The 26,562-nt window shown below is 43.2% G+C and overlaps 1 protein-coding gene across 1 annotated transcript in view; it reads right to left on the reverse strand.

Moving 5' to 3' along the window:
- CES5A (carboxylesterase 5A) overlaps positions 1 to 22,578 on the reverse strand; it is a 34,141-nt gene extending 11,563 nt beyond the window's left edge. Inside the window, 9 exon segments of the mRNA XM_033845361.2 lie at positions 3,356 to 3,503; positions 6,457 to 6,525; positions 9,255 to 9,395; positions 10,739 to 10,843; positions 12,501 to 12,605; positions 13,063 to 13,216; positions 16,648 to 16,781; positions 18,232 to 18,370; positions 22,562 to 22,578. Of these exon segments, the coding sequence (XP_033701252.1) occupies positions 3,356 to 3,503; positions 6,457 to 6,525; positions 9,255 to 9,395; positions 10,739 to 10,843; positions 12,501 to 12,605; positions 13,063 to 13,216; positions 16,648 to 16,781; positions 18,232 to 18,370; positions 22,562 to 22,578 (1,012 nt within the window).
- Positions 22,579 to 26,562: the final 3,984 nt, after the last annotated feature.

The following is a 26,562-nucleotide window of genomic DNA, read 5'->3' on the forward strand; positions in this document are numbered from 1 at the left end:
GTGCAGCCACTGTGGAAAACAATAGAACAGTTCCTCAAAAAATTAAACATAGAATAACCATATGATCCAGCAATTACACCTCTGGGTATGCACCCCAAGAAGTGAAAGCCACAACTTAAACTGATATTTGTATACCAATGTTCATGGAAGCATTATTCACAACAACCAAAGGTGGAAACAGCCCAAATGTCCACTGATGGCCGAAAGGATAAACAAAATGTGTTATATACATACCATAGAATATTATTCAGTCTTAGAAAAGAATGAAATTCTGATACATGATACAACATGGATGAACTTTAAAGGCATTACGCCAAGTGAATTAAGCCAGATACAGAAGGACAAATATTATATGATTCAACTTATATGAAGTGCCTAGAATAGTCAAATTCATAGAGACAGAAGGAGTGTGGAGTTATTTTTTAATGGGTACAGAGTTTCAATTTGGGATGATGAAAATGTTCTGGAGATGGATGGACAGTGGTATGGTTGCACAATAATGTGAATGAACTTTAATTCCACTGAACTGTACACTTAAAAATTATTAAAATGGTAAAAATTTTTGTTATGCATATTTTGCCACAATTTTCTAAACTATAAAAAAGTGCCATTTAATTTATAAACATTTGTGAATTCTCCAGATTTCCTTTCGTTATTGATTTCTAACTTCATTCCACTGTGGTTGGAAAAGACACTCTGTATGATTTACATCTTTTTAAAAGTTACTGAGACTTGTTTTGTGGTCCAGTATATGGTCTATAGCTGAGGATGTTCCATGTGTACTTGAGAAGAATATGCAATCTGCTGTTGTTAGGTGAAGTGTTCTTTATGTTTCTGTTTGATGTAGTTGGTTTATAGTATTGTTCAAGTTTTGTATTTCCTTGTCTATCTTTTGTATAGTTGTTCTAGTATTGAAAGTGGGGTTGAAGTCTCCAACCATTAATGTAAAACTGTCTGTTTCTCCCTTTGATTCTGTCATTTTTTGCTTCATATATTTTGGGGCTCTGTTGTAAGGTACATCTGGGTTTTTAATTGCTATATCTTCTTGATGGATTCACTATTTTATCCTTATATAATGTGCTTCTCTGTCTCTTTTAGTCTGTAACAATTTCTCTGTAACTATTTAGCCTTAAAGTCTATTTTGTCTGATTTAAGTATTGCCACTACAACTCTCTTTTGGTTACTGTTTGCATGGAATGTATCTTTTGCCATCCTTTCACTTCCAACCTATTTGTATCTTTGATTCTAAAGTGAGTGTCTTGTAGAAAGCATATAGTTGGATTACTTTTTTTTAATCCATTCGTTCTGCACTCCCTGCATTCTGAGATCTTAAAGACAGTCTCTTCAGCAAGTGGCATTGAGAAAGCTGGATAGCCACATGTAAATCAAAGAAGTTAGAACACACCCTCACACCATACAAAAAAATAAACTCAAAATGGCTTAAAGATTTAAATATAAGACATGACACCATAAAACTTCTAGAAGACAACATAGGCAAAACATTCTCTGACATAAATTGAAACAGTGTTTTCTTAGGTCAGTCTCCCAAGGGAATGGAAATAAAAGCAAAAATAAACGAATGGGACCTAATCAAACTTACAAGCTTTTGTACAGCAAAGGAAACCATAAACAAAACAAGAAGACTACCTATGGACTTGGATAAAATGTTTGCAAATGATGCGACTGACAAGGGCTTTATTTCCAAAATAAACAAACAGTTAATATAATTCAACAACAACAACAAAAAAAACAAACAACCCAATCAAAAAATGGGTAGAAGACCTAAATAGACATTTCTCCAAAAAGACATACTCATGGCCAACAGGCACATGAAAAGATGCTCAGCATCACTAATTATTAAAGAAATGCAAATCAAAACTACAATGGGATACCATTTCACACCGGTCAGAATGGCCATCATTAAAAAGTCTACAAATAACAAATGCTGGAAAGGGTGTGGAGAAAAGGGAACCCTCCTACACTGTTGGTGAGAATATAAGTTGGTGCAGCCACTATGGAAAACAGTATGGAATTTCCTCAAAAAACTAAAAATAGGTCTTCCCTGGTGGCGCAGTGGTTGAGAGTCCGCCTGCCGATGCAGGGGATGCGGGTTTGTGTCCCGGTCCTGGAGGATCCCACATGCCACGAAGCGGCTGGGCCCATGAACCATGGCCGCTGAGCCTGCGTGTCCGGAGCCTGCGCTCCACAACGGGAGAGGCCACAACAGTGAGAGGCACGTGTACCGCAAAAAAACAAAACAAAACAAAACCTAAAAATAAAGTTGGCATATGATCCAGCAATCCCACACCTGGGCTTATATCTGGACAAAACTATAATTCAAAAAGATACATGCACCCCTATGTTCATAGCAGCACTATTCACAATAGCCAAAACATGGAAACAACCTAAATGTCCATCGACAGATGAATGGATAAACAAGATGTAGGGGGTGTATATATATATATATATATATATATATATATATATTACTCAGCCATAAAAAGAATGAAATAATGCCATTTTCAGCAACATGAATGGACCTAGATATTATCATACTAAGTGAAGAAAGTCAGAAAGAGAAAGACAAATACCATATGAGATTCTACTTATATGTGGTATCTAAAATATGACAACAAATGAACTTATCTATGAAACAAACAGACTCAGACATAGAGAATAGACATGTGGTTGCCAAGTGGGAGGGGGGTGGGGAGGGATGGAGTGGGAGTTTGGGGTTAGCAGATGCAAACTATTATATATAGAACAGATAAACAACAAGGTCCTACTGTATAGCACAGGGAAGTATATTCAATATCCTGTGATAAACCATAATGGAAGAGAATATTAAAAAGAATATATATACACACATATATATATCTGAATCACTTTGCTGTACAGCAGAAATTTGCACAACTTTGTAAATCAACTACACTTCAATTTAAAAAATAAATAAAAATAAAAATTGTTTAAAAAGAAAGAAGGGCAGGTTTGCTTCCCCACGAGTAACCTTCTCTTTCTGATTGCTCCACTACTGCTTAGAGTTAAGATATTTGGGAAGACACTTCCGAAGAGGAAGGAAAGTGGGGTCCAGGCCCCAGAAAATATGGAGGGGTAGAACTTTCCTACATGGTCCTGAAGAAGGGGAAGGAATATAAACAACAAGGACTGATCAACATTCCTGAACTCTGAAAGGCAGGGGAACTGCAAAGGTCAGCATGCAGGGCTATATCCCAGACAGCCTTGGGAACTCCCTCTCATCAAAGGAACAGAAGGGCAGAGCAGGTAGACAGTCAGCAGGCAACAGGGATCCCTGCAGCCACCAGCCTTGCAGGAGGAGCGGTGCTAGGAGACTCACCTCTGTGATATTGAGCTGTGACCAGCTCAGGGATCACAAAGAACACATCTCCAAGCAAATCCAGGAAGCGATTTCGTATATCAATCAGAGAGTGTTTGTTGTAGAAATATTCATTAGCCACAAGGTATAAATACTGGACAGGGATGTGCTGTAAAACATCATGGTTGCAAGAGATCTAGGTCAACAGCAATAGCCAACACACAGCAACAACAGTCAAACATTTGCCTTTGCAGGCAAAATTCTAAGTGCTTTACATGCATTGTCTCATTTAATCCATGCAGTGACCCTATGATGCAAGTATCAAAATCAACCCCATTTGACAGGTGAGGGAACTGAGGTTTAGAGAGGTTAAGTGGTTTGTCCAAAGTGGTGGAACCATGATTCCTTCACAAGTCTATCTGCATCCAAATCTCATTCTCTAATCACAGTATGCACGCCTCTCTGAAATATTTCAGAAACAGCCACCCCGGGCAGATCCGGCTAAGTTGTTTGTGCGGCCCAGTGCAAAGTGAAAAATGTGAGGTCCTTGTTCAAAAACTCTAAGAATTTCAAGGTAGCGACAACAGAACATTCAACCAAGTAAAGGACTCTTCTAAGCATGAGGCCCTTTGAACTACACAGGTTGCACACTCCTGAGGCTGGCCCTGCTCCTGGTACCAGTACTGTCTCCAGACCTTTACTCTTTGATCTAAGCGAGTTGGTCTCTTGGAGTTACCTCTTCTATGAAAAAAAAAAATTGTTGTTTATTTATTGTTGTTGTTGTTCAACAACAATTGTTGTTCAGAGGATCACACAAGATACAAAAAGAAAAGCATGCTGCCTGGCACAGAGCAGGCCTTCAGTTCTGTTCTGAAACCCATTGCCAAGTCCTTTAACAGAGCATCCCATGCTTTTTTTTTTTTTTGCGGTACGTGGGCTTCTCACCATTGTGGCCTCTCCCGTTGCGGAGCACAGGCTCCAGACGCGCAGGCTCAGCGGCCATGGCTCACGGGCCCAGCCGCTCTGCGGCATGTGGGATCTTCCCGGACCGGGGCACGAACCCACGTCCCCTGCATCGGCAGGTGGACTCTCAACCACTGCGCTACCAGGGAAGCCCCATCCCATGCTTTTTTGACCTGACACCAGGCTGCCTCCCAGTCTTCAGTCCTTCAATGTGGCCCCAGCACAAATGCCAGAGGATGGAAGGGAAACATCATAAAGGTTCAAGGTCTGCCACATTGGTGATGTTCTTGGGAGTCTGGTGCTCTGGGGAACACGGGGAAAAGTTACTGCACCTCAACCCCCTAACACTAAGACAGAGGCACAGCCCTTCGTAGGTTTCTTTGGGATTTGGAGGCAGCGTATACCACGCCAGGGAATGCTGCTGGGACACATTCACTGGGTCCTCTGAAGGCCGACTGCTTTTAATCAGGCCCAGAGCAAGTGAGGGCTCTGCAGCAGGTCCAGGTTCTGGTGCAAGTTCCGCTGCATGGCCCATAGGACCAGCAGACACCTTGGTGCTTGAGGTATCCAAGGGGGGTACATATGCCATGTGGAGCCCCTGGCGAGCCCCAGCTGGGCAGTCACAGTGCAGATCCCTAGGGTTCTGGAGCAAAACTATGGCTTCTGCATGAGAAAACTACTTACCATTTGGAAAGTACTTCCTGCCTTGCTACTGGGAGGAAGAGAGACTGCATGCCTTTCTGGTCCTCCTGCAGCTTCCCACACACCCTACTTCCCACCTGCTGGGACCTAGCTCAAGATACCTTCTCCTCTTGAAATGCCCTCCTGCTCAAATGTTCCCCTTCGCTAAGGCCCAGATCAATGGCCTCCTCCTCCATGAGGCCATCTCCAATCCAGCCTGAGAAATTCCTCTGTCTAACATATTTTAAATATCTGAAATCTTCATCTCAACTCTCATCACCAGACAACCAAGACTCACCAAACATCCCCTCTAAGCCTTAGTACCTGATGGATCCCTTGCCTTCAGTCTGGGCCACTCTGCAGCCATAGGGCTATTTCTAAAGTGGAAGTCAAAGCATGCTTCTCTTTTTCTGTTTCCAGCCCCCAGAATAAACTTTCTATTCCTTCCATAGCATGAAACAGCTGCCAGCATCCTCCCCTGCTGCAGCCAGCCTCTTCCACTGATCTCCTTACACTTCTCTGCTCCTAACTGGTCCTCTCAGCTCCTCTGGCTCCCCTGAGTCCTGCTCCTCCATTAACCAGACAAACTTAATTCATCCTCCAAAGCCTTCCTCCCCGAGGAAGCCACCTGCTCCCTCCTGCGGACACCACAGGGCCTCGAACACATCTCTGCTCTGGTGTGTACAGCACCGTACCAAAGTGCCCGGTCATGTCCATCCACCGTAACAGTCTCTAAGTCCCTCAAGTGCAGGGGGAGTGCCTGCTTATCACTGCACCCAGTGCCTCGGGAAGTTCTGGGGCATGTGGATGCATAAGAAACATTTGTTCAATAAAAAATGAATGAAATGAATCTGCCACAAAATACACACTGAATAAATGTTTATGGAAAGAAGAAAGGAAGGAAGGAAAGAAATCCATCTCTATATCCTAGTGTCTAGGATAAATATGTCTCTATATCCCTAGTGCAGGGAGTGAGTGAGTAATGGTCCTTGGTATTGCTAGAACCTAGTACAGTGCCTGGCTGGTATGCAGGTATGTAGTGAATATGGGTCCCTAGTCCCAGGTGGTTTTCAGAATTCAGAGCTTTTCCGTTCGTAGACAGATAATTCAGTACATATGCTGCATATTATGTGATATGTTCAGGGGTGGGGGGACGGGGCAGCACCCCAGCCCCCACATTAATATGCCCACAGAGAAACATATGGTGGGATAAAGTGAATGAACATATAGCAACAATAAAGACCAATGGTTACGTATCGGTCTAGGTCAATTTTGGCTGCCATGTGAGTTACAAGAAACCTTTGGGTTGTCAGCGCGATTTGGATGTTGAGATTGTGGATAAGGGATTGCAGAACTCTGCTTAGTAAAGATCTACTAAATGAACGAATGAGGAAGATCTGTACCCCCAGAGCTACCCCTGTGTGTGACCCAAGGAGGTTTGTGAAATGAATGGATCTTGGAGAGTCAGGCTCACTTACCAGGATTGAGTGTATCAACTGCAGGGCGAGGGACTTGTTGGAGCCCCCGAGGATCTCAGGAAACTCCTTCTGTGGAAAGAAGCAGGTGGCCCCTCTGTGAGCACAGCAGGTCATCAGAAGGGAAACTGGTCTCCCTGAGGGCCCAGACACCCGCCTTTCAGAGGGGAGGCTGGCAAGAGCAGGAACCCTTTCAGCCCCCAGGGGTCCATGTGTAAGGAGCTGCCTCAGTGGGTTGGTTGAGCAACGAAGTTCCTTCTCCTCACATTTGATAAGAGGCAGCCATTCCCTGTCATACCTGCAGTCTTGTGGGAGCTGAGTGGCTGCCCTGTGGAAGGCCATGTTATGCACTGAGTGCGTCCCCTACCAAATTCCTATGTTGAACACCCAGAATGTGACTGTATATGGAGAGAGGGTCTTTAAAGAGGTCTTTAAGCTAAAATGAGGACGGTAGGGTAGGCCCTAATCCAGTCCGATTGATGTCCTTATAAGAAGAGGAAATTTGGACGTGCAGAGACTCCAGGGGTGCGCACGCATAGGAAAGACCTTGTGAGGACACAGCAAGAAGGCGGCCACCCGCAAGCCAAGGAGGGCGGCCTCAGAGGAAACCAAACCTGCTAGCACCTTGATCTTGGACTTCTAGCCTCTAGAACATTGAGAAAATAAATTTCTGTCATTTAAGCCACTAGTCTGTGTTATTTTGTTATGGCAGCCCTAGGAAACTAATACAGGCCACCACTTGGCTTCAACAGCAAGTTAAAAGAGAGGTTGAAAATCTCAAAACTAGTGGTTTATTTATTGCTCTCTTTCTAAAGACCTCTGTCATTAGAGTCTCAGAAGCCAGCAGTTGTCAGGGGCAGGCAGCTTAGTGAGGCTGCAGAGAGGATGGTTAAAACCACAGGGGCTGCTTGGTACAGAGTAAGAGCTACGAGCAATTGTTTTTAAAATGACCCTTCCCTAGCCAATATCACAGCTTAAAAACATGAGGGGGCAGAAGTAGTATTCACTTGTCAAATGAATTTCTCTGGTATATTTTCTGCTGAAAATCTTGGGGTAACGAGTCATGACAGATATTTAAACATATCTGTCTTCTCCCAGAGTCATTGAAATAATCCACAAGTACATTTTAACTACAAGAACCCTCTACGTACGTTCAGGAGCTAGGATTGGTTTTTGGAGATTTCCTATGGTCTCAAACAACCAGCAATGGTCACACAGAATGACAGTACCCATGCAGCCTCTTGTGCATGCAGACCTGGGCACCAAGTTCTGGTCTCCCACTTGAATAATTCCAATATCTAACATTTACTGAGCACCTAGACTATATGCCAGGCTACCTGATGTGTACCTGTGAGGTGGGTAATAACATTAGCCCTATTTCATAGATGAGGGAACAGAGGTTCAGAGAGGTTAGGGAGCTCCCTAAAGGTCACACAGCAGATAAACAGAGAACTCAGCATTTACAGGCAGAGCCTAAATACACAAAATCTATACACTGCTGTCTCCTCTCTAGCTAAGAGTCACATTAGTCTCAGTTTCTTTAGCTGCAAAATGGGGATAATAATGCCCGTTTGCAAGTTGCACAGACAACATGCACTTGGCTTATGGAAGGCACTCAGTCACAGTGGTTATGGTGGCATGGCTATTATCAGTAGTAGCTGCCTTCCTTTTTCTAGCACAGATCCAGAAAGCATTAAAAGACCTAACTTAAGCCACAGCCTGTGACTCAGTTGCCTCATTTACAACGAGGGAAAAAATCCCCAACCCTATTTACCCCAAAACATTGCTCTATGTGTCAAATTAATAATTACCAGAACATGCCTTTAACAGCTCAGTGAACTCAGGGTTCTGATTCTGATTCTAACGTGTCACCAACTAGCCTTGTAACTCGACAAACTTCAGTATTTCATAACCGCACTTCCCCCAGCTTGCAAGGTAGAGGTTGGTCTGCAGAAATGAGCTTTGATATATTAAGAATTGAGCACTCTGCTCTTCTGAGGACAGACGAAAAGCTTATTTTGAAAGGGGAGGGTCTTCTCAAACTACAGGGTCAAGAAATCATGGCTCCTACTCAGCATTCAGGCCTCAGCTCAAATGATCCCTCCTCAGAGAAGCCTTTCCTGACCCCTGCTTCCCTCCCTAAAGAAGCCTCCTCTTCCCAGTCTATGTCCTTCCTAGCACTTAGACTCTCTGAAACCATCCTTTCACTCTTACATGTCACCTGTCTCTCCCCTTGAGAATGTAAGCTGGAAAAAAGCAGGAACCATGTGACTTGCTCACTGCCGAATGCTGGTTTTTTATGAGTGCAGGGCACAGAGTAAATGCTTGGTTCATACTTGTTGAATGAATGAAACAATTCAATAATTTTGCAACTTGCACTGCCTTAGAGAGCGTTCTTGGAAATCAAATACCAGAACCAAGGCTGGACATGAGAGTGTAAAGGACTGAAGTTTTCTAAACCTGTATGAGTTTCACCTTTGAGGTAGTAGCAGTGCTTATTTGAAACAATCATTTGTAATGTTTTGAACAAAGTTCAAATGGGTCCAATCCTCTCTTATTTTTTTGTAGAGTTGTTTCTTTAAACCTATACGAGGAGCAGGGTGGACACTTGCTACAGCTGCCCCCAATCCACAGTTCTCTTCCTTCAGAGAGAGGAAAGATGAGAAGTACACCCAAGCTGCGTACTTGGGTGATGGGCTCCAGCCCTCATAACTGGGTGAAATCTCTGGGAGTACCCAGTGTGAAGCAAACAGCTGCCTCACTGCTGAGGGAGCAGAAGGAGGCACAGCAGGAATTCTTACCATGGGCAGCAGGAAGCCACACTCGGGGTTATTGACTCCAATGATAGAAGGAACTGGCTTAAATGATTTTTGAGCCAATAGGTCTAAAAGGTCATGAGGAAAGAAAAAGCCATCAACCACTCGAGTGAAAGACTTGGTTTTCTGAAATAAGGAAGAAGAGAAAAATCGGCAGCTGTTTCTCTTCACAAAATCTGCTGTCCCCACACCCTAGCCGAGCTGGGCCAACCCACTATAGCAAAGGGCATTAAGAAGGGAAAAATAAGCCACTCTTGGCCAATCCCAACACATCAGTGCTGCCTGGCCAGCTCTGCCATTCATTTAGGCAAAGGGGCTCACCTTTTCTGGGCCTTAATTTCCTCATCTGCTAAATAGGGATAATAACAGTAATAACCTAAGAAATATAACACCCCTGCACAACGGTTCTCAGAGCATGGCTCCTGGACCAGCAGCGTCAGCATCGCCTGGGAACTTGTTAGAAATGCAAATTCTCATGTCCCATCCCAGACCTGCTGAATACAAAACTCTGGGGGGTGCAGCCCAGCAAACAGCCCTCCAGGTGAGTCTGATGCATGCTCAAGTGTGGAACCAGCAGCCAAATGCAATGGGCAGAGTGGTGAGGGGAGGGGATGGCCAGGGTAGTGTGGGTTGGTGTGAGCATCTTCCTGAGGTGTCTTCCTCAGCCCTGGGCCTTGGGTCTGGACGGATATTTCTTGGGTCTTAGGAAGCAACACCTGGCTCTATTCATGATTTCTTTTTAGGTCTCTGTTCTGGGACTGGGTGTAGAAGGGAGCACACAAGAGAGCTTTCACACTACACTGGGTCAAGAACTTATTACCCATTTCCTGGACCCTAGTAAAACTCACAGCAGATTCTCAATCCATGCCAAATAACTATCTAACAAATGTTAGAATCGAACAGGTAAGGACCTCATTCTCTCAAGGACTACCAGAGGGTCTCAAGATTGGAAGATTAGACATAAAAGATCATCCAGTCCAATGAATCATCCAGTGATTGAAATTTGTCAGCAGTCATGGAGACCCTGCTGGCATACCTACAGAGGTGGGTATCTCACTGCCTTCTAAAGGAGCCGGTCCTTTTTCAGACAGCTGAGTTTTTAGAAAGTTCTTGGTCATCTCAAGCCAAAATGGCTTCCCAGCTTCCAGCTCTTGATCTGGACTTTAGTTTCTAGTGGCCTGTGGAGCAACTGTGGTCTCTCTTCCCAGTGAGATGCCTTCAATGATATAGAGACAACCTTTGTATTTTGTTGGGTCTTATCCAAGCTAAGCAGCACCCTGGCTTGTCAATGTCCTTAAATTACGTATAAGGGTTCTATACGCCACATTGCTTTTTTACAGCCGTTATTATGAATCCCCAAACCCCATCTGTCCAAGTCCCAAATCAAACTAAATAAGAGAGTGGTAGGATTTGTCTACCACTCCATTCAAAGGGTAACACTGTCCCCAAACTCTCCCCTCCCTCTTCACCTTGTTGATGCTCAGCAACTCCTTGGAGGATTTTGCCCACAGGCACTGTAGCAGGGCCACGGAGTCTGACACGTTGCAAGCACAAGTATCTGCAACCATCTGCAACTATTTCCAGAGAAGGAACAGGTCAGCGCATAGGACTGAAAGCCTCCAGGAAAATGAAAGTTGGAAAATGTCCTCAATCCAGCCCCAGGGTGGTGCTTTCTATATGAAGTCCACCCTGCTGCCTCTCCCCACCCCCATGTGCCCATAATGGAATGCACACACTGAGGACAGGTTGGCACTGCATCATCCTTATGCTCTTGCCTGACCCTCCTTGTCATCTTTAGCAATCACCAGAGCTGGATCGATCTCAGCTTATCAGCTCTGCTCCAGCCCCACCCCAGCCTGGAACATCTGAACATGCCCTGAGCATCCTTTTTCTATCTCTACACCAATCCCATTCATTCTTTGAGGCCCAAGTCCCATCTTTTCCAGGATATTCTTTTAGACGATTGCAGCCCCCGTGAGCCCCTTCCTCTTCTAATCTCCTGTTACTCCAAGTGTCCTCACCTCCTCTACCCAGCTCTTCGCTAAACTCCTTCTTGCCCTGTCATTGGACTTCCCACATGTGTAGAACTTGTCCTTTGAGAGTGGTGGTCCTTACTCTTCTGGGAGTCACGGATGCTCTGAGAATCCAATGGAAGCTACAGACCTTCTCTCTGGAAAATGCACAAACATAGAGTCTCCATACAACTGTAGGAGTTCTAGGACCACCTCTCAAACTCTCCATGGATTCCAGGTTAAAAATCCTTGCCATAAAAATAAAAAGGTTATAGTCTTCTCAAGGTAGTATATGTCTTCTCCACTTATTACCCATGGGTCTTAAAATAGAACAGGGAAAACAATGAACACTCAATATGTGTGTGGCGAATGCACAAACTAAAAAAAGCTTGATATTTCATGTTACCAAAATCAATATTCCCTGTGTATTGAGGGTATTTTTTTTTTTTTACCATATTATAACTCCATGTTCCCACTCTTGGTGTAAGTTGTTATTTTCTACAAGGTGTTTAAGAAAATGCACCACTAAAGTGAATAATACCCAGGAGATGGCTCCACAGTCCAGGGCTTAATTAATATTCATTGAATGAATCAGCTCATTCGTGAACTCATTCATTCAGCAAACATTTATAATCACCTAATATACACCAGACATTATGCTGGGACATGAAAGATATAGAGACCTTGGTCTCTAGGTCCTCTTATCTGGTACAGCACTAAGACAAGATGATAGATGACAAATATCTAGGGCATATGCCTCACTTCCCCCTCACAATCTCATGCCAGACAGCATTTATCAGTCACAGCATTATTTCACACTGAGCTGGAAACAACCTCAGAATCTTTCTTAACATAGTACTCTAGGTGGAGTAGATTTAGTACAGGAGAAAAGCCGTACATAATACAGAGGACTGAATTATATATCACAAGCAAAGAGTAATGGATAAGATGTAAGAACTATTACACATATGCTTATACACACACACACATGCACACACACATACACAGTCATGCACACCAGCAGTAGTGAATTGCGTACCTGGACCCATTTCCTATTGAACCAGCCCTTCCATGGAGCAACAAGGGTCACCTTGGGCCAACATCAGATCCTTTGGTCATGGTCAGTAAGGACAGCCAAGCACATGGTCTATGGACACCTGAGCACATTTCTCTCCTGACCAAGGAGAGGAAGCTGGAGAAGAGTTAACAATATACCTATATCATCATTCCTCTTGTAATCAGGGGCCTTCAGGTAAGGGATGATGGCCACCCCACTCTCCATGATGGCTCTGTGGAATAAGCCTTTGGCCATGGGGGACAGAATCTGGAGAGAGAACACAGGAGACCCAGGAAAAGTTATTCAGGGGGCTCCCCACCTATCACACACAAAACCCAGCCCTTCTTTAAAGAAAACTTCACAGGAAGCCTTCTTAAGAGCTCTAAACTTAGAGGGGAAAAAGTCCTGGTTTGGGGGTTTCAAGGACTAGCTGCGAAGGTTTGGGCAAGTTTTCTAACCTCTCCGAGCCCCAGGTTCCTCATGAACTTGGAGGTCAAGCATTCTGCCATGGGAGTGCTAGCTCCTTCACCCCCCATCCTTGAAATGAGACTGAGCCCCTAACTCACGATGTTATTTGTGAGGCTCAAGGGAGGCAATGTGTTTATAAGTGTTTGTTCAACATGAAAGCAGCCATTAGACGTGTATGACTCCTTGTCCTCATTTTTGTCACCTCAAAAATGAGGTGACACCGAGGTTCCTTCAAGTCCCAAAGAGAAGAACTCACAAGGCTGGAAACACTTATAGCTCCTGCTGACTCGCCGAACATGGTCACTCAGTGTGGGTCCCCACCAAAGAACCCGATGTTCTCCTGGACCCAGGTCAGGGCAGCCACCTGGTCCATGAAGGCCCAGTTCCCCACTGCGCGCTTGTCCCCTGTGCTGTGGACAAGAGGCAGGGTGAGAATGCTCAGTTGGCCGTTGTCTGCTTCTCACAGCCCAGGGAGTGGGTTGCAGAGGCCGTGGGCTGGTGTCAGGGCATCGCCACCTCAGCTGGAAAGGAGCTGAGAGTCAGAGACCTGGGGCAGCTGGGAAAACCAGGCTTAATTCTCACCCTCTGCTGGGATTTGGGTTTCTTTGAGAATCTGATGATAGCTCCACACTCCAGAAAAATGCACAGACGATCTTATATGTGCAATTCAGGGTAGTCATAGGCTCCCCTGAATCCATAGTTTCCAGAAAAGTCCTGCTCCTGAGAGTTGGTCTGCACCAGGAAGCAAGACCTCCCTGGGCACAGGGGTTCCAATGAATGACTAAATGAATAATAATGATAATAATAGCAGCTGCTGCAGCATCGTGCACAATGCTGTCCCAAGGGCTTTACAGCTGATGCTCCTATAATCCTCTCACACTGTGAGGTAGGTGGTGCTGGTCTTTCTCCTTTATCCCTCTGGGTCCTCTCTTCACCCTTCTCCACGCTGTTCTCAAAAGACTGACCTTTATGAACTGCGGCCAGTGGGAGACACCAGCGGGGGTTCAGGGTGGGATACTGAGGGACTGGGAAGTTTATTCTGGCACCCCATGCCCCACCACCCTCTGCTGGGAAGTGGTTTGGGCACTGGCTGCATTTCTCTGCAGCCACAGCTCACGTCACTCCCACACCCATCAATGATATCTGCAAGCATGTTCTAAGGATATTGATGGATTCATCGTTTCCTTCTCACAGACAGGAAATGAGGCACAAAGAGGTTAAATCCCTTGCCCAGGAGCTAGAAAGTTGCAGATTTGGACCATGCTCCTAACCATGTTCCATGCTGCTGTCCCTGCAGAATAGCCTGTTTCCCAGGATGAGTGGACAATTAATGGGGAAACAAGGGGAAAAACACAGAATCAAAGAAACGCCTAGACCAAAACATTCGTGTGGTACCCACCATGTATGAGAGTAACCCCGGGATCATAGTCTACTCCTCCTCTGTCCTCCAGTCCCCCACACCGCTCCTCCCCTTGGTTCTCTTCCTCTGTCCATGACCCCTGGGCTGGCCCTAACTCCACCTTCTCTCTCCCACAGCCTCCGCATCTGCTCCGCATCTGGTCAGGAGCCATGTAGGCCCTGCCAATTTTACCTCCATTCCATCATAGGTCCCACATTGGTCCCCATTCCTCCATTTCTGTTTATCCTGATTCATAATCTGGTCACTTATGATCTGGGTGACCTTGAGCAAGTCACTTAACTTGCTTTGCCTCAATGTTCTCATGTCTGAATGGGGCTAATAACGGTGCCTGCTTCACATGGTTGTTGTGAAGACTGACGGTGCAGGCACACAGCAAGTGCCATGTACATGTTAGCAATCCTCCGGCCTGCTTCACCCCATGAGCCGCACCTATGCTGTACAGCAGCCTCCCTACCGGACTCCCCATCTGAAGGCCAGGCGCCCCTAGCCCAGCCTGCGCTCTGCTCTGGAGTGACCTTCCTATTATACTGCTCTGCAGGGCACTCCTGGGTCCCTCCTTCTTTAAAAAAGTTTTTTTTAATTAATTAATTAATTTATTTTTGGCTGCGTTGGGTCTTCATTGCTGTACGTGGGCTTTCTTTAGTTGCAGCAAGCGGGGGCTACTCTTCGCTGTGGTGCGCGGGCTTCTCATTGTGGTGGCTTCTCTTGTTGCAGCGCATGGGCTCTAGGAATGTAGGCTTCAGTAGTTGTGGCACGTGGGCTCAGCAGTTGTGGCGCACGGGCTTAGTTACTCCGCAGCATGTGGGATCTTCCCGGACCAGGGCTCGAACCCATCTTCCCTGCACTGGCAGGCGGATTCTTAACCACTGTGCCACCAGGGAAGTCGCTTGTCCCTCCTTCTTTATCCAATAAAAACCAGTCACTGTGCACAACCTAATATTCAAGGTCTTTCCCAATCAGGCCTGTCCCTACCTTTTCATATCCATCTCCGGTTATATCCTCACCTACCTGTCTACTAGAACCCAGACGTTATAAGCAATTTTTGGAAAACTTTCTGTCGAAGGAATCTTAGGCAGAATCCCAATGTACAGACCTGCTAAAAGTGTAATCAGGGCACCCCTCTCAGGCCTTCTTGCCTCCACCGCAGCCCCATAGCCACCTCCCCGTGCTATGTGCTCAAAGCCCAGTTTGCAAATATTGCTCCAGGCCCAGATGCTGCTACATTTCTTTCCAACTTCCCAGCCTTTGCTCAGACAGCTCCTTTTGCCAAGTGTGCTTTCTCCCAACCCCTCCTCCCCAAACCCAACCTCATCTTTAAGGTGCAATTCAAATTCCACCTCTCTCAGGAAGCCTTGCTGGTTTCTGGCAGCTCCCTCTGTCTGTACAGCTCCGTCGCCTCTCACCCTCAGAGCGTTACTCATGCCCTGCCTGGTAGGGTATTTGTGTCCCTGTGTTATCTCCCCCATGACACTGAGAGTCTCTCGAGGGTAGGATTCACGCTGGACTCCTTGCCACCTTCCCCGTAGTTTCTGACCGTGGCCTCTCGCTACTCCTTTGGCTCACACTGCATCCTGGCCAGGGCTTAGGTTCTGCCATGTTCTAAGTAGGATAATGAAAGTGGCCAAGAGCCCCAGCTCTATTCTGTGACCTCTGGGAAGTTGCTTCACCTCTCTGTGTCTCTATTTTTCAACTGTAAAATGGGAATAACAACAGTATGTTTCTCATAGAATTATTCTGAGGGTGAGCTATAATGGATGCATAGCAAGTGCACAACACCATGCCTGGCTCATAGTGAGCACCTGAAACGTGTTCGATGTTACTGGGGGAAGGGAAGCCATGCAATGGAGTGATTACTCTCAGGTGAGCACCTGAGGAGCCTTGATATGGGCCTTACGGCAGAGACTATGAACTGCTCACACACCCTGTTTCCTCACCTTCTAGGGCACACATCCCCCTTGCAGTTGGGTGTGGCTATTATGACTGAGTTCTACCAGTTGTATGTGAACACAGTGATAATCGCCACCTCCAGGTTGGCCCAGAAAGACCATCCTCTTCATGCTCTTTCTCCATCTGCTGTCCAAGTACAGCAGATCCAAGAGGATCTGGGGCCCTTGAGGAGGGCAGAGCCACAAGATGGAAGGAGCCTGGGTCCCTGATTGACCACACAGAAGAACATCTGTCAGTCAGAAACATTTGATTGGATTTTAGTTGAGTAAGAAGGAGATTTTTATTGTTTTAAGCCACTAAGACTTGGGGGTTTACATGTTATAGCCGCTAAAATTACCTAACTAATTTGGGCCAAATTTGTTCAATGTCATTAGAGGCTCATTTCTCCTTAGGTTGCTGGGCACTGAACCCCCTGTGGCTGCTATCCAGCTGCCCCTTGGGGATCAGGGGTGTCAATCACTTGGGGAGACTCACTTGAAGAAGCCGAATATTCCTAGCCGGTACTGGATAGCCACAACAAGCACGTCCTCGTAGGAAGTCAGGGCAGACCCATCGAAGATGGATGCTGAGCCAGTCTCGAAGGCACCCCCAGGGAGCCACACCATGACCTAAGGAGGGGAGAGGAGCTCTCCGGTCAGCCCACCAGGCACCCATATCCGCTCCCCATGCATGTTGGGACATTCTTTCTTTAGGGAAATATGAATGTCTCACTTTCCTTTCCAAACAGCATCAGAGGTTTTTGTCTTTTGAAGAAGGCCCAGGATTAAGCATGTGGCTTCTGGCATACGAGTGCCTGGGTTTGATTCCCAGCTCTGCCACTGACTAGCTGTGTGACTTTGAGCAGCTTCCTTAACCTCTCTGAGGTTTGTTTTTCTCATCTGTAAGATGTGAAGAATGAAAGTATCTCGTTTATGAGGTTATCATTAGGTTTAAATAAAATTCTTCATCCAAAGTCCATAGAACAATGTTGGTATATTTCAAGTGCTCAGAAAATGTTAACTAAATGTCTTTGAACTTGTTGACCCACAGGAGGATGGAAATCACTGTAAGCCATATATGAGAGGAAAAGCTGCTTTTCTAAGACTTTTCCCTACTTACAGAGAAAAGAGAAGAGAGGAGGGAAAAATGGGAAGAGAAGTATGGAAACTTTACTATACTGATTAGAAAAACTGGGACCAGGAAACATCAAACATTCAAATGGTATTATCACAATTTATATACTTAATAATAAATCCCTCCCTTTCTCTTTTTTAAGGTCATATTAGTGACTACAACTCTTGGGGCAGGAAAAGAGAAGAAAGCCACGGAGGAAAAAGGAGAGCTGGACAAAGCATTGGCTTTGACACCCGGATCTGCCACTTACTGTGTATATAAAATGGACCAAGTCACTTATGCCCTTCCTGTACCTCAGCTTCTTCATCTGTAGAATAGGTCCAATAATCCTCACCCACTGGGTTATTGTGGGGGTTAGATGAGATAATGAACTGTGCCTGGCACATAGTCAGCCCTCAATAGGTGTTGCTGTTACGATACAATAGAGCGAGTCTCCATTGCAGTGGCAAGGGGAGAGAGGGTGATAGAGGTTGTGGTTCAAAATTAGATGGTAGAATTACCTTCTCCACACTTGTACAGTGATCTTTCACATTCTTAAGTGAAACATTTCACATTCTTACCTGACTTTCTTCATTGAAAACAGAAAATTTGAAAAAGGCATTTCTCCTCTTTAAAAGAGGATTTCCCAAGCTGAAAAATCAGAGTCCTTTGAAGCAGACTCTTTTCTACATGTTTACAGACCATTAAATATCCAACAGAGGGGAAAAACAAAACAAAACAAAATCAAAGATCAAGTCACTGCCAATAAGGAAGAAATCAGAAAAGGAGATAAAGTAAATCTGTCATTAGAATGATTTTTTAAGAAAGTTATTGACATGTCAAGTGATTGCATTTCCCTTTTACCCAGTGGGGGCCTAGATTTGATTCCAGACATCCTGCCACTCAGCCTGGGTCCCAGGCCCAGAACCTGCCAACTGGAGCCCCCAGCAAGGCAGGTCTCCTTACAGGGAACTTGGAGCCAGTGTCCGCATGGGCCGGTGCATAGATGTTAAGGTACAGGCAGTCTTCCGACACGCTGAGTTTGGGATAATGCACCTTGAGAATGTGTTGATCTGAGAACAGCCACTCTGAGTTCTGGAGGCACCTTAAAAAAGGGAAGGAGAAACCCCCAGAGTTGCTGTCAGCAAACTTCCCTGGGAGGGACCAGTTCTTGTGACACACATCAGATTTACCTTTTACCATCAATGACCAGCTTAGAGCCTGACAGAGCAAGTCTTTAATAAATGTTAAGTTTAAAATTATGAATGTGCTTTTCTATCTAATTTGATAGTTAAAGGGGAGTTTTACTCAAATGTGGCCTGGAATAATCCAAACCCAGAAGAAATATTCAAAGTGATATTGGTTGAAAAACTGATGAAAAACATCAACCCACATATCTAAGAATCCCAACATATCCAAAACAGTATAAGCACATGCACAAAAATTACACCTTAGCACATCACAATCGATTGCTAAAAACCAAAGCTTAAAAAAATCTTGCTAGCAGCCAAAGAATAAAATACATATTGGATTCCAGATGAAAACAATAAGAATGATGGCTAGTTTCATTAGAAAGAATGGAAGGCAAAAGATAACCAAATGATGAAAAAAAAGAGCACTGTCACTGTAAAATTCTTTACATAGGGAAAATATCCTTCAAGAATGAAAAAGAAATAAGTACATATTCAGGAGAGAATATGCTACTGGCAGACCCACACTGCAAGAAGGACTGAAGGATGTTCTTCAGGAGATATGGAGTGACATCAGAGAAAACGGACTAGGGAATTCCAAGGGCCCATCCCTTAACAAAAAACATATATAGCAAATTCTACGTAACACAGCAGAATGCACATTCTTCTCAAGTGCCCATGGCACATTCTCCAAGGTATACCATTTGTTAGGCCACAAAACAAGTCTCAATAAAATAAAAAGGTTTGAAGTCATACAAAGTATCTTCTCCTACCACAATGAAATGAACGTAGAAATCAATAACAAAAGGAAATTCAGAAAATTCACAAATATGTGAAATCTAAACAAGATACTCTTAAACAACCAATAGGTCAAAGAAGAAATCACAAGGGAATTAAAAAATACTTTGAGATGAATGAAACCAAAGTACAACATATCACAACTTATGGGGTGCAGTGAAAGCAGTTTTCAGAGGGAAATTTATAGCTATAAATGCCTACATCGAAAAAGAAGAAAGATCCAAAATAGGTCATTTAATATTCCACTTTAAGGGACTAGAAAAAGAAGAGCAAACTAAATCTAAAGCAAGCAGAAGGAAGAAAGTAACAAATATCAGGGTGGAGATAAACAAAATAGAGAATAGAAAAGCAATAAAGAGAATCAATGAAACCAAAAGCTAGTTGTTTGAAAAGACCAAGCAAATTGAAAACTAATAAACAAAACAAAACAAGAAAAACCTTTTCCTAGATTAATCAAGACAAAAAGAGAAAAGACTCAAAATACTAAAATTGGTAATGAAAGTGGAAACATTACTACCAACCTTACAGTATATTATTCAGGCTGAAAGAAAATGATAAATCAAATATAATGCAAATGTATTATGGAGTTCTAAGATGTACAAAAGTAAAAGATGTGACAAAATAGCACAAATGGGGGAGGTAAAGATAATTATGTTATATTAAGTTTCTTATACAGTGTAGTTAAAAAACTCAATAGCAGAGACCAAATAAATAAATAAGAATCATAGAAAATACTCAATTAATCTAAAAGAAAATAGGAAAGGGGAAACCACAAAAACAGCAAAAGAACTGATGGGAAAAAAAAATATAGAAAACCAATAGTCAGATGATAGACTTCAGCCTACCCATATTAGTAAACATGCTTAATGAAAAGAGACTAAGCACTGCAATTTAAGACTGATTTTCAGTACATTCAGTACAGTAGATTTCAAGATGAGAATATCACCAGAGATAAAGAATATCATTTTTTTAGTGGATGAAAAAAAAATACAGTGATCAGAAAGATATAAAAATCCTAATTGTGTATGTACCTAACAACAGAGTCTCAAGATACATAAAGAAAAAATTGAACTAAAGGAAGAAATGGAAAAATGTTACAATCATAATTAGAAGTTTTAACACAGCTCTATCTATATAATTAATAAAATAATCAGAAAAAATCAGTAAAGATATAGATTTGAACAACAGTATTAAGCAATTTGACCTAATTGACATATATTAGATGGACAACCACAGATTATTATTTTCAGGTGCACATGGAACATTTACCAACATAGACCACATGCTGGGCCCAAAAGCAAGTCTTAATAAATTGCAAAGTGTTAAAATAATACAGAATACATTCCCTGACCATAATGCAGAAATCAATAACAAAAATATAATTAGAAAATTCCCAAACACTTGGAAATCAAGGAATACACTTCCAAATTACCCATGGGTCAAAAGAAAAAATCACAAGGACCAATTAGACAATGGAGCTCAGGGGTTGGTGGGTTTTAGATAACATAAGTGTATTGACATCATCTATAGGAGCATGCTTACTTGAGTGAGACTGTTGTTGATTGGTTGGCACTCAGAAGTGTGTTTATTAAAGTAAGTTTGCCCCTGATGGGCTGATTTTCAGAAGCTAGGAGCTAACAACAATTTGTTGATTTGCAAAAGCACGTTCCCTGAAGCAAGTTGTCATTGATCAATTGAACAAGTTTAAAACCAGTTCTGGTGGTGACTTGTTACCATAGCTACACAAAAATCAGTCTGTTAGTAAGTCTGTTAGAACATGTTCATTTTCAATATGAAAAATCAATCTTTTTCTACTAATGAAAATCAGAAAATGAAAACTTAAAACGCTAATTATAATAGCATCAAAAAAATCAAATACTCAAGAATATATTTAATGGAAGATTTGAAAGACATCTGACTTAAAACTACAAAACATTGCTAAGAGGAATTAAAGATTTAAAGAAATGGAGAGGTAAATCATATTCATGAATTCAAGGATTCAATATTATCAAGATGTCATTTCTCCCCAAACTGATCTATAGAGTGAATTCAATCTAAGTGAAAACTCCAGCAGTCTTTTTTTTTTTTTTTGGTGTAAATTGAAAAGCTAATTCTAAAACTTATATGTAAAACCAAAGGACCTTTAAAAATGTTGGAGGACTTACACTACTAGAAATCAAGACTTACTATAAAGTTAACTTGGTCCCTACCTCATCACACACAAAAATTAATTTAGGACAGATCAAAACGTAAATGTGAAAACTAAACTATAAAGCTTCTAGAAGAAAATGTAGGAGAATAGTCTTATGGTCTTAGAATAGGCAAAACGTTCCTGAGAGAGGATACAAAAAGGTACACATCAGAAAAGAAAAAAGTGGACAAATTGGGCTTCATCAAAATTTAAAACTTCTGCTCATCAAGAGATACCATTAAGAAAGTGAGAAGACAACCCACAGACTGGAAGAAAATATTCACAATATATATATCTGACAAAGAAATAATATCTGGAATGTATAAAAATTCCCACACCTCAATGAGAAAAAGAAAGATTACCTAATTAAAAATAGACAAAAGACTTGAACAGTCTTCTTCTTTCATTTCATGAAAGAATCTATCCAGATAGTTAATAAGCACATGAAAGGGCACTCAATATCATTAGCCATCAGAGTAATGTGATTAAAACCACAGTATCATTACTTACCACCAAAAAGGTTAAAAATAAAAAATCCAACTATACAAAGTATTGGCAAGAATGCCAAGTATACATTGCTGGGAGGAGTTAAAATGGTAAAAAACATTTTGTAAAACTGCATGGCAGTTTCTAATAAAGTTAAATGATTGTACTCATAGTTGTTGGACCAATGGCTTCAACAGGGAAGGGAGCAGGGAGCTCGCAGCCCCTAGTCTGATTTTCCCCTAGCCTTGAGAGTGGGTACTTTCCGTCCTATGCTCCCACTTTGAGCTTCAAACCATGACATCTAACCCCAGGAAGTTGCAGGGCCATGTCAAGGGAGAATAAGTGTTTCAGCCCCTATCAGAAGGAGGGGGTAAGGATCAGGAAGGAGCCCTTGGTAGATTTTGTCCATACCTACCTATATCCACAACTTTGGCATTAACTCTTCTTCTACAGTGACTCGGAACTTGGCAATGTGATTTGCTTTGGGCAACGAAACAACAGCAAATATAACACAAGCAGAGATTTGAAAAGTGTTTATATATTGGGACTTTCCTTTTCTTGCTGCCCTTTGAGACCCTGCCATCCCCATGTGTGAAACAGTCAGGCTAGCCTGCTGGACAATAAGCCTCACAGGCCCAGAGTCCCCATTGCGCCAACTGACAGCCACCCAACCCACACAGTCAGAGTCTCCTAGATGACTGGCAGTTGACCACAGATGCATGAGTTAAGTCTAGCTAAAACCAGCAGAACTGCCTCAGTAAGCCCAGCCCAAATTGCTGACCCACAGAAACACGAGCTGAAAAAATGGTTATTTTTTTAAGCCACTATGTTCTGGGATGGTTTGTCACACAAAAATATATAACTGAGACATAAGTTTTTATGTAGAAGTTGGAGGCTACCATAACCAAAACCTAAAATTCATGAGACAGAATGTTGTGTCATTAGCATGCTCTTATTGCGTATGATAAGATAAAGGAAGTATGTGGCAAGGCAGAAAAAGAATCGATTCCTGCCAAGCATTTCAGTTCCAGACTATTGTTTCCAGAAGGCCAGGCCTCAGAGGGAGCAGAGAAGAGTGGAGAAGAGTGGAGAGGAGAAATCTATGAGTCCTAAACAGAGGGGGTCTGCATCGTGCTTCCCAGCTGGAGGCAGTGACCTGGGCCCCAAGGTGGAATGGTAATGTGCACCCAGGCACAAGACCCCACAAACCGAATCCCATGCCCCAAATATAACCCACAGAGGGCATGGATCTTCTGGGCCTGTAGGGCCACTGGATGATGGATGTTGAACCCTATGTGAACCAATGATTGAGAAGTAGATGGCCCTGCAAGTCTCTTACCGCAACCCATTCCCTGGCACTGAATTCCAGGGATTATCACCCAATCTCCAGAACTGGGTAGGGGGTTAGGGAACCGAGAAACAGTTCAGGCTAAATTCTCTCACCATTTGTGTAGAGTGAGGTCTCTGCATGCTAACTTAGCATTATAAACAATAAAGAACATTATATTTTTGTACTAAGTGTGAGGTAGTTACATAGCAACATTCTCTTTTACTCTCAATGACTGCTGTGGAAGTCAAACTTTAGAAGTTCAGCTTCTTGCCACTGGAGGAAATTAATTATTCAAATTATTTATCAGTGATCATATTAATATTATACAACCATTATGTAATATTTACTGGTTTTGTTATTATCATGGCTTTCACTGTGTAAAGTGTTTTACATACATTGCTTTATTTAATATTCCTACAATTATATGAAATGGGTATTATTACTTCCATTTTATACAGGAGAGAATTAAGGCTTAGGGGAGCTAAGTATTTAGTTCCCTGACTTCTAAGCCTGGGTTTCACCCCCTATCTTACATTGCAATTTGGTTTTGGAGGCAATGACTATGGCTGCACAGATTCCAAGAGAATTACAACTAGAAGGGATCTAGAGATGACCAAAGCCAACCTTCTCAACAGAGCAATGGGGCCACACAGGATTATAGGGGGTAGGCTGAGACCAGAACCCAGGTTCCTGACTGCTGACCACTGTTCTCCATGCAGATCCGGGGTGCCAATCTTACAATATGCAAGCACTGTGGACCAAAAGGGTGGCATGCATTGTCTCATTTAATACTCACGACAACCCTGGGAGATAGGGTTTATCTTCATTTTAAATCTGACAAAACTGTGGTTTCAAAAAGTTATTATCTTGCCCAAGGTCCTGGATGCTGAATGGCAGAGCCAGCATTTGAAAGTAAAACTCTATTAGAAAGCTTGTGTTTCAATTCCTAATCTGCCTGCCCAGGGTGGGTGGTACCCATCCCAAGGGATGGATTCACAGAGGTGGGTTTTCTGTGGGTTGGGGTCACGGGAGCATTCCCACATCCCTGTGTAAGGCCCGGCCTGCTCACTCATGTGCAAAGAGCTCTCATTCTGCTCTTCTCCAGCTTGTGTCTCCAGGGGACTGCTAAGTGTTCTGCTTGTCTGAAGCCCATGCCGAGAGCATCTACCTGCCACAGACTACTCCCTGCTGTCCTCTGTGGGAAACAAAGCACTTTGCTTGGAAGCAGGGGAGGGGAGAACCAGCAGGAAGTGGGACACGGAGGAAGTGATCTCTTCTTTATTCTGACCAAAGGCCAAGACTCCTCCAAGGCTGGGGTGGGGGGGGGCAGGAGTTTTCAGGGAAGCGGAAGAAATGGTCCTGGGACCCTTTAGGTGACTCAGGGTCTTAGAGGGGGTCCAAGATGAAGGTTTGCTTTGTCTTTCTTAGGAGATGTCCATCAACACTCAAACTGAAGGGATGTGTCCTATGGAAGCCAGCTGTGATGATTAATTTTACGTGTCAGCTTGCCTGGGGTAAAGGATACCCGGATAAGCTGGTAAGACATTATTTCTGGGTGTGTCTGTGAGGGTGTTTCTGGAAGAGATTAGCATATGCATCGGTAGACTAAGTAGAGATGATCACCCTCACCAGTGTGGGTGGGCATCTTAGAAGTGGAGAAAGGTCAAATTTACTTTTTGTATGAGCTAAGACATCCATTTTCTCTTGCCCTCAGATACCTGAGCTTCTGGCCTTTGGACTAGAACTGGGACTTATGCCATCAGCTCCCCTGGTTCTCAGACCTTCAGACCCAGACTGAATTACACCACCAGCAGACAGCAGATCGTGGGACTTCTTGTCCTCCATAACCATGTGAACCAATTCTTACAATTACTCTCCTCTTATATATCTCTCTATATCTATCCTATTGTTTCTGTTTCTTTGGAGAACTGTGACTAATACATCTGCCTTAAACTGAAGAGGGACCAGGCAGGTCTTGGATGTAGCGATACGCTCCCAGAATCCTCTCATTTCCCTGATGGAAGGATCCTAACAGAGCATTTCCTCTGAGCCTCTCAATGTACAACAGGGGAACCAAGACCCAGCATGGGGTAGTTACCTCTGTGTTTCCTTTTGGTTTAAGAGGTACTTACAGATGATAATGTGTCTTTACCATTAGGCTTTAGAAAGTTAATTTACTGTGCATAGCAGCATTATTTGTAAAAGTAAAAAGCTGAAATCAACTCAAAATTCTGACATGAGTAGAATAAATAAATGTATTAGTAGGATAAATAAATGTGGTCTAGCCATACAATGGAATACCATACAGCAATAAAAAAGAGTGAACTGCTACTATATGCCATGAAATAAATCTCTCCCAATGTCAAACTTAAAAAGTCAGACACAAAAGATTACACACTGCAGTAGTCCCATGATGTAAAGTTCAAATACAGTCAAGCTAATCAATCTATGGTGGCAGAAGTCAGAATAGTGGTTGCCTTGGTGAGATGGGCAATGACTGCAAGGCTTTGGGGTGCTAGGGATGCTCTATATTTTGATCTGTGTGATGTGGTTGCATGAGCAAAAATTTGTCAAAGTTTGATTTGTATACTTAGGATTTGTGCACTTTTCCACATACATGTTATAGGTTATACGTCAATAAAAATGTAAAAGCAAATAGTGGATATTTCCTGAGTGCATGCATGTAAAATCATGTGTAGATACATCCAGGAACTCTGAAAGGTGGGCCACAAGATGTTGAAAGTGGGTAGACCTTCAAAACAGGAATTGGAGTAGTTTTTATTCATACTTTTCTGTATTGTTTGAAACTTTATTTGTAATGAGCAGGTAGTATTTTTATAATCAGAAAAAAATGGTTATTTTTATTTGGGGAAAGACATAATTGAAGCAAAATAATGGCAAATAACACTTGAGAATAAAGGAAGAAGCCTCCAAATAAAGTATAATGGCTCATGGTAAACACTCAAAAAAAAAAAGTCAGTGGAATGAATGTATAACCCCAGGAGGTTGTTTCAATAGACCAGCAAATTGAAATTCAGTGAGAAGTTCTCTGAAGCCTCGTCTCTAATTATGGAGGAAAGGTTTTACCCTCATAATGAGATATGTCCTTGGGGGGTACCCAGGGCCCAGGAGCCCCTGCCCCAGTCTAGCCAGGTCTCCACCACCATGGGAGAGGCTGGGGGCTTCCTGGGAAGAGGGTCTGAGCAAAGAGACTGGGGGCGGGGTGCCAACATTGAAATCGTCACACTCATAACCACGTTCCAAGAGAACACTGTGCACCTGGCACTGTGTAGGTACTTAAG

The sequence above is a fragment of the Tursiops truncatus genome, chromosome 19 (assembly GCF_011762595.2).
Source record: "Tursiops truncatus isolate mTurTru1 chromosome 19, mTurTru1.mat.Y, whole genome shotgun sequence".
Lineage (NCBI taxonomy): Eukaryota > Metazoa > Chordata > Mammalia > Artiodactyla > Delphinidae > Tursiops > Tursiops truncatus.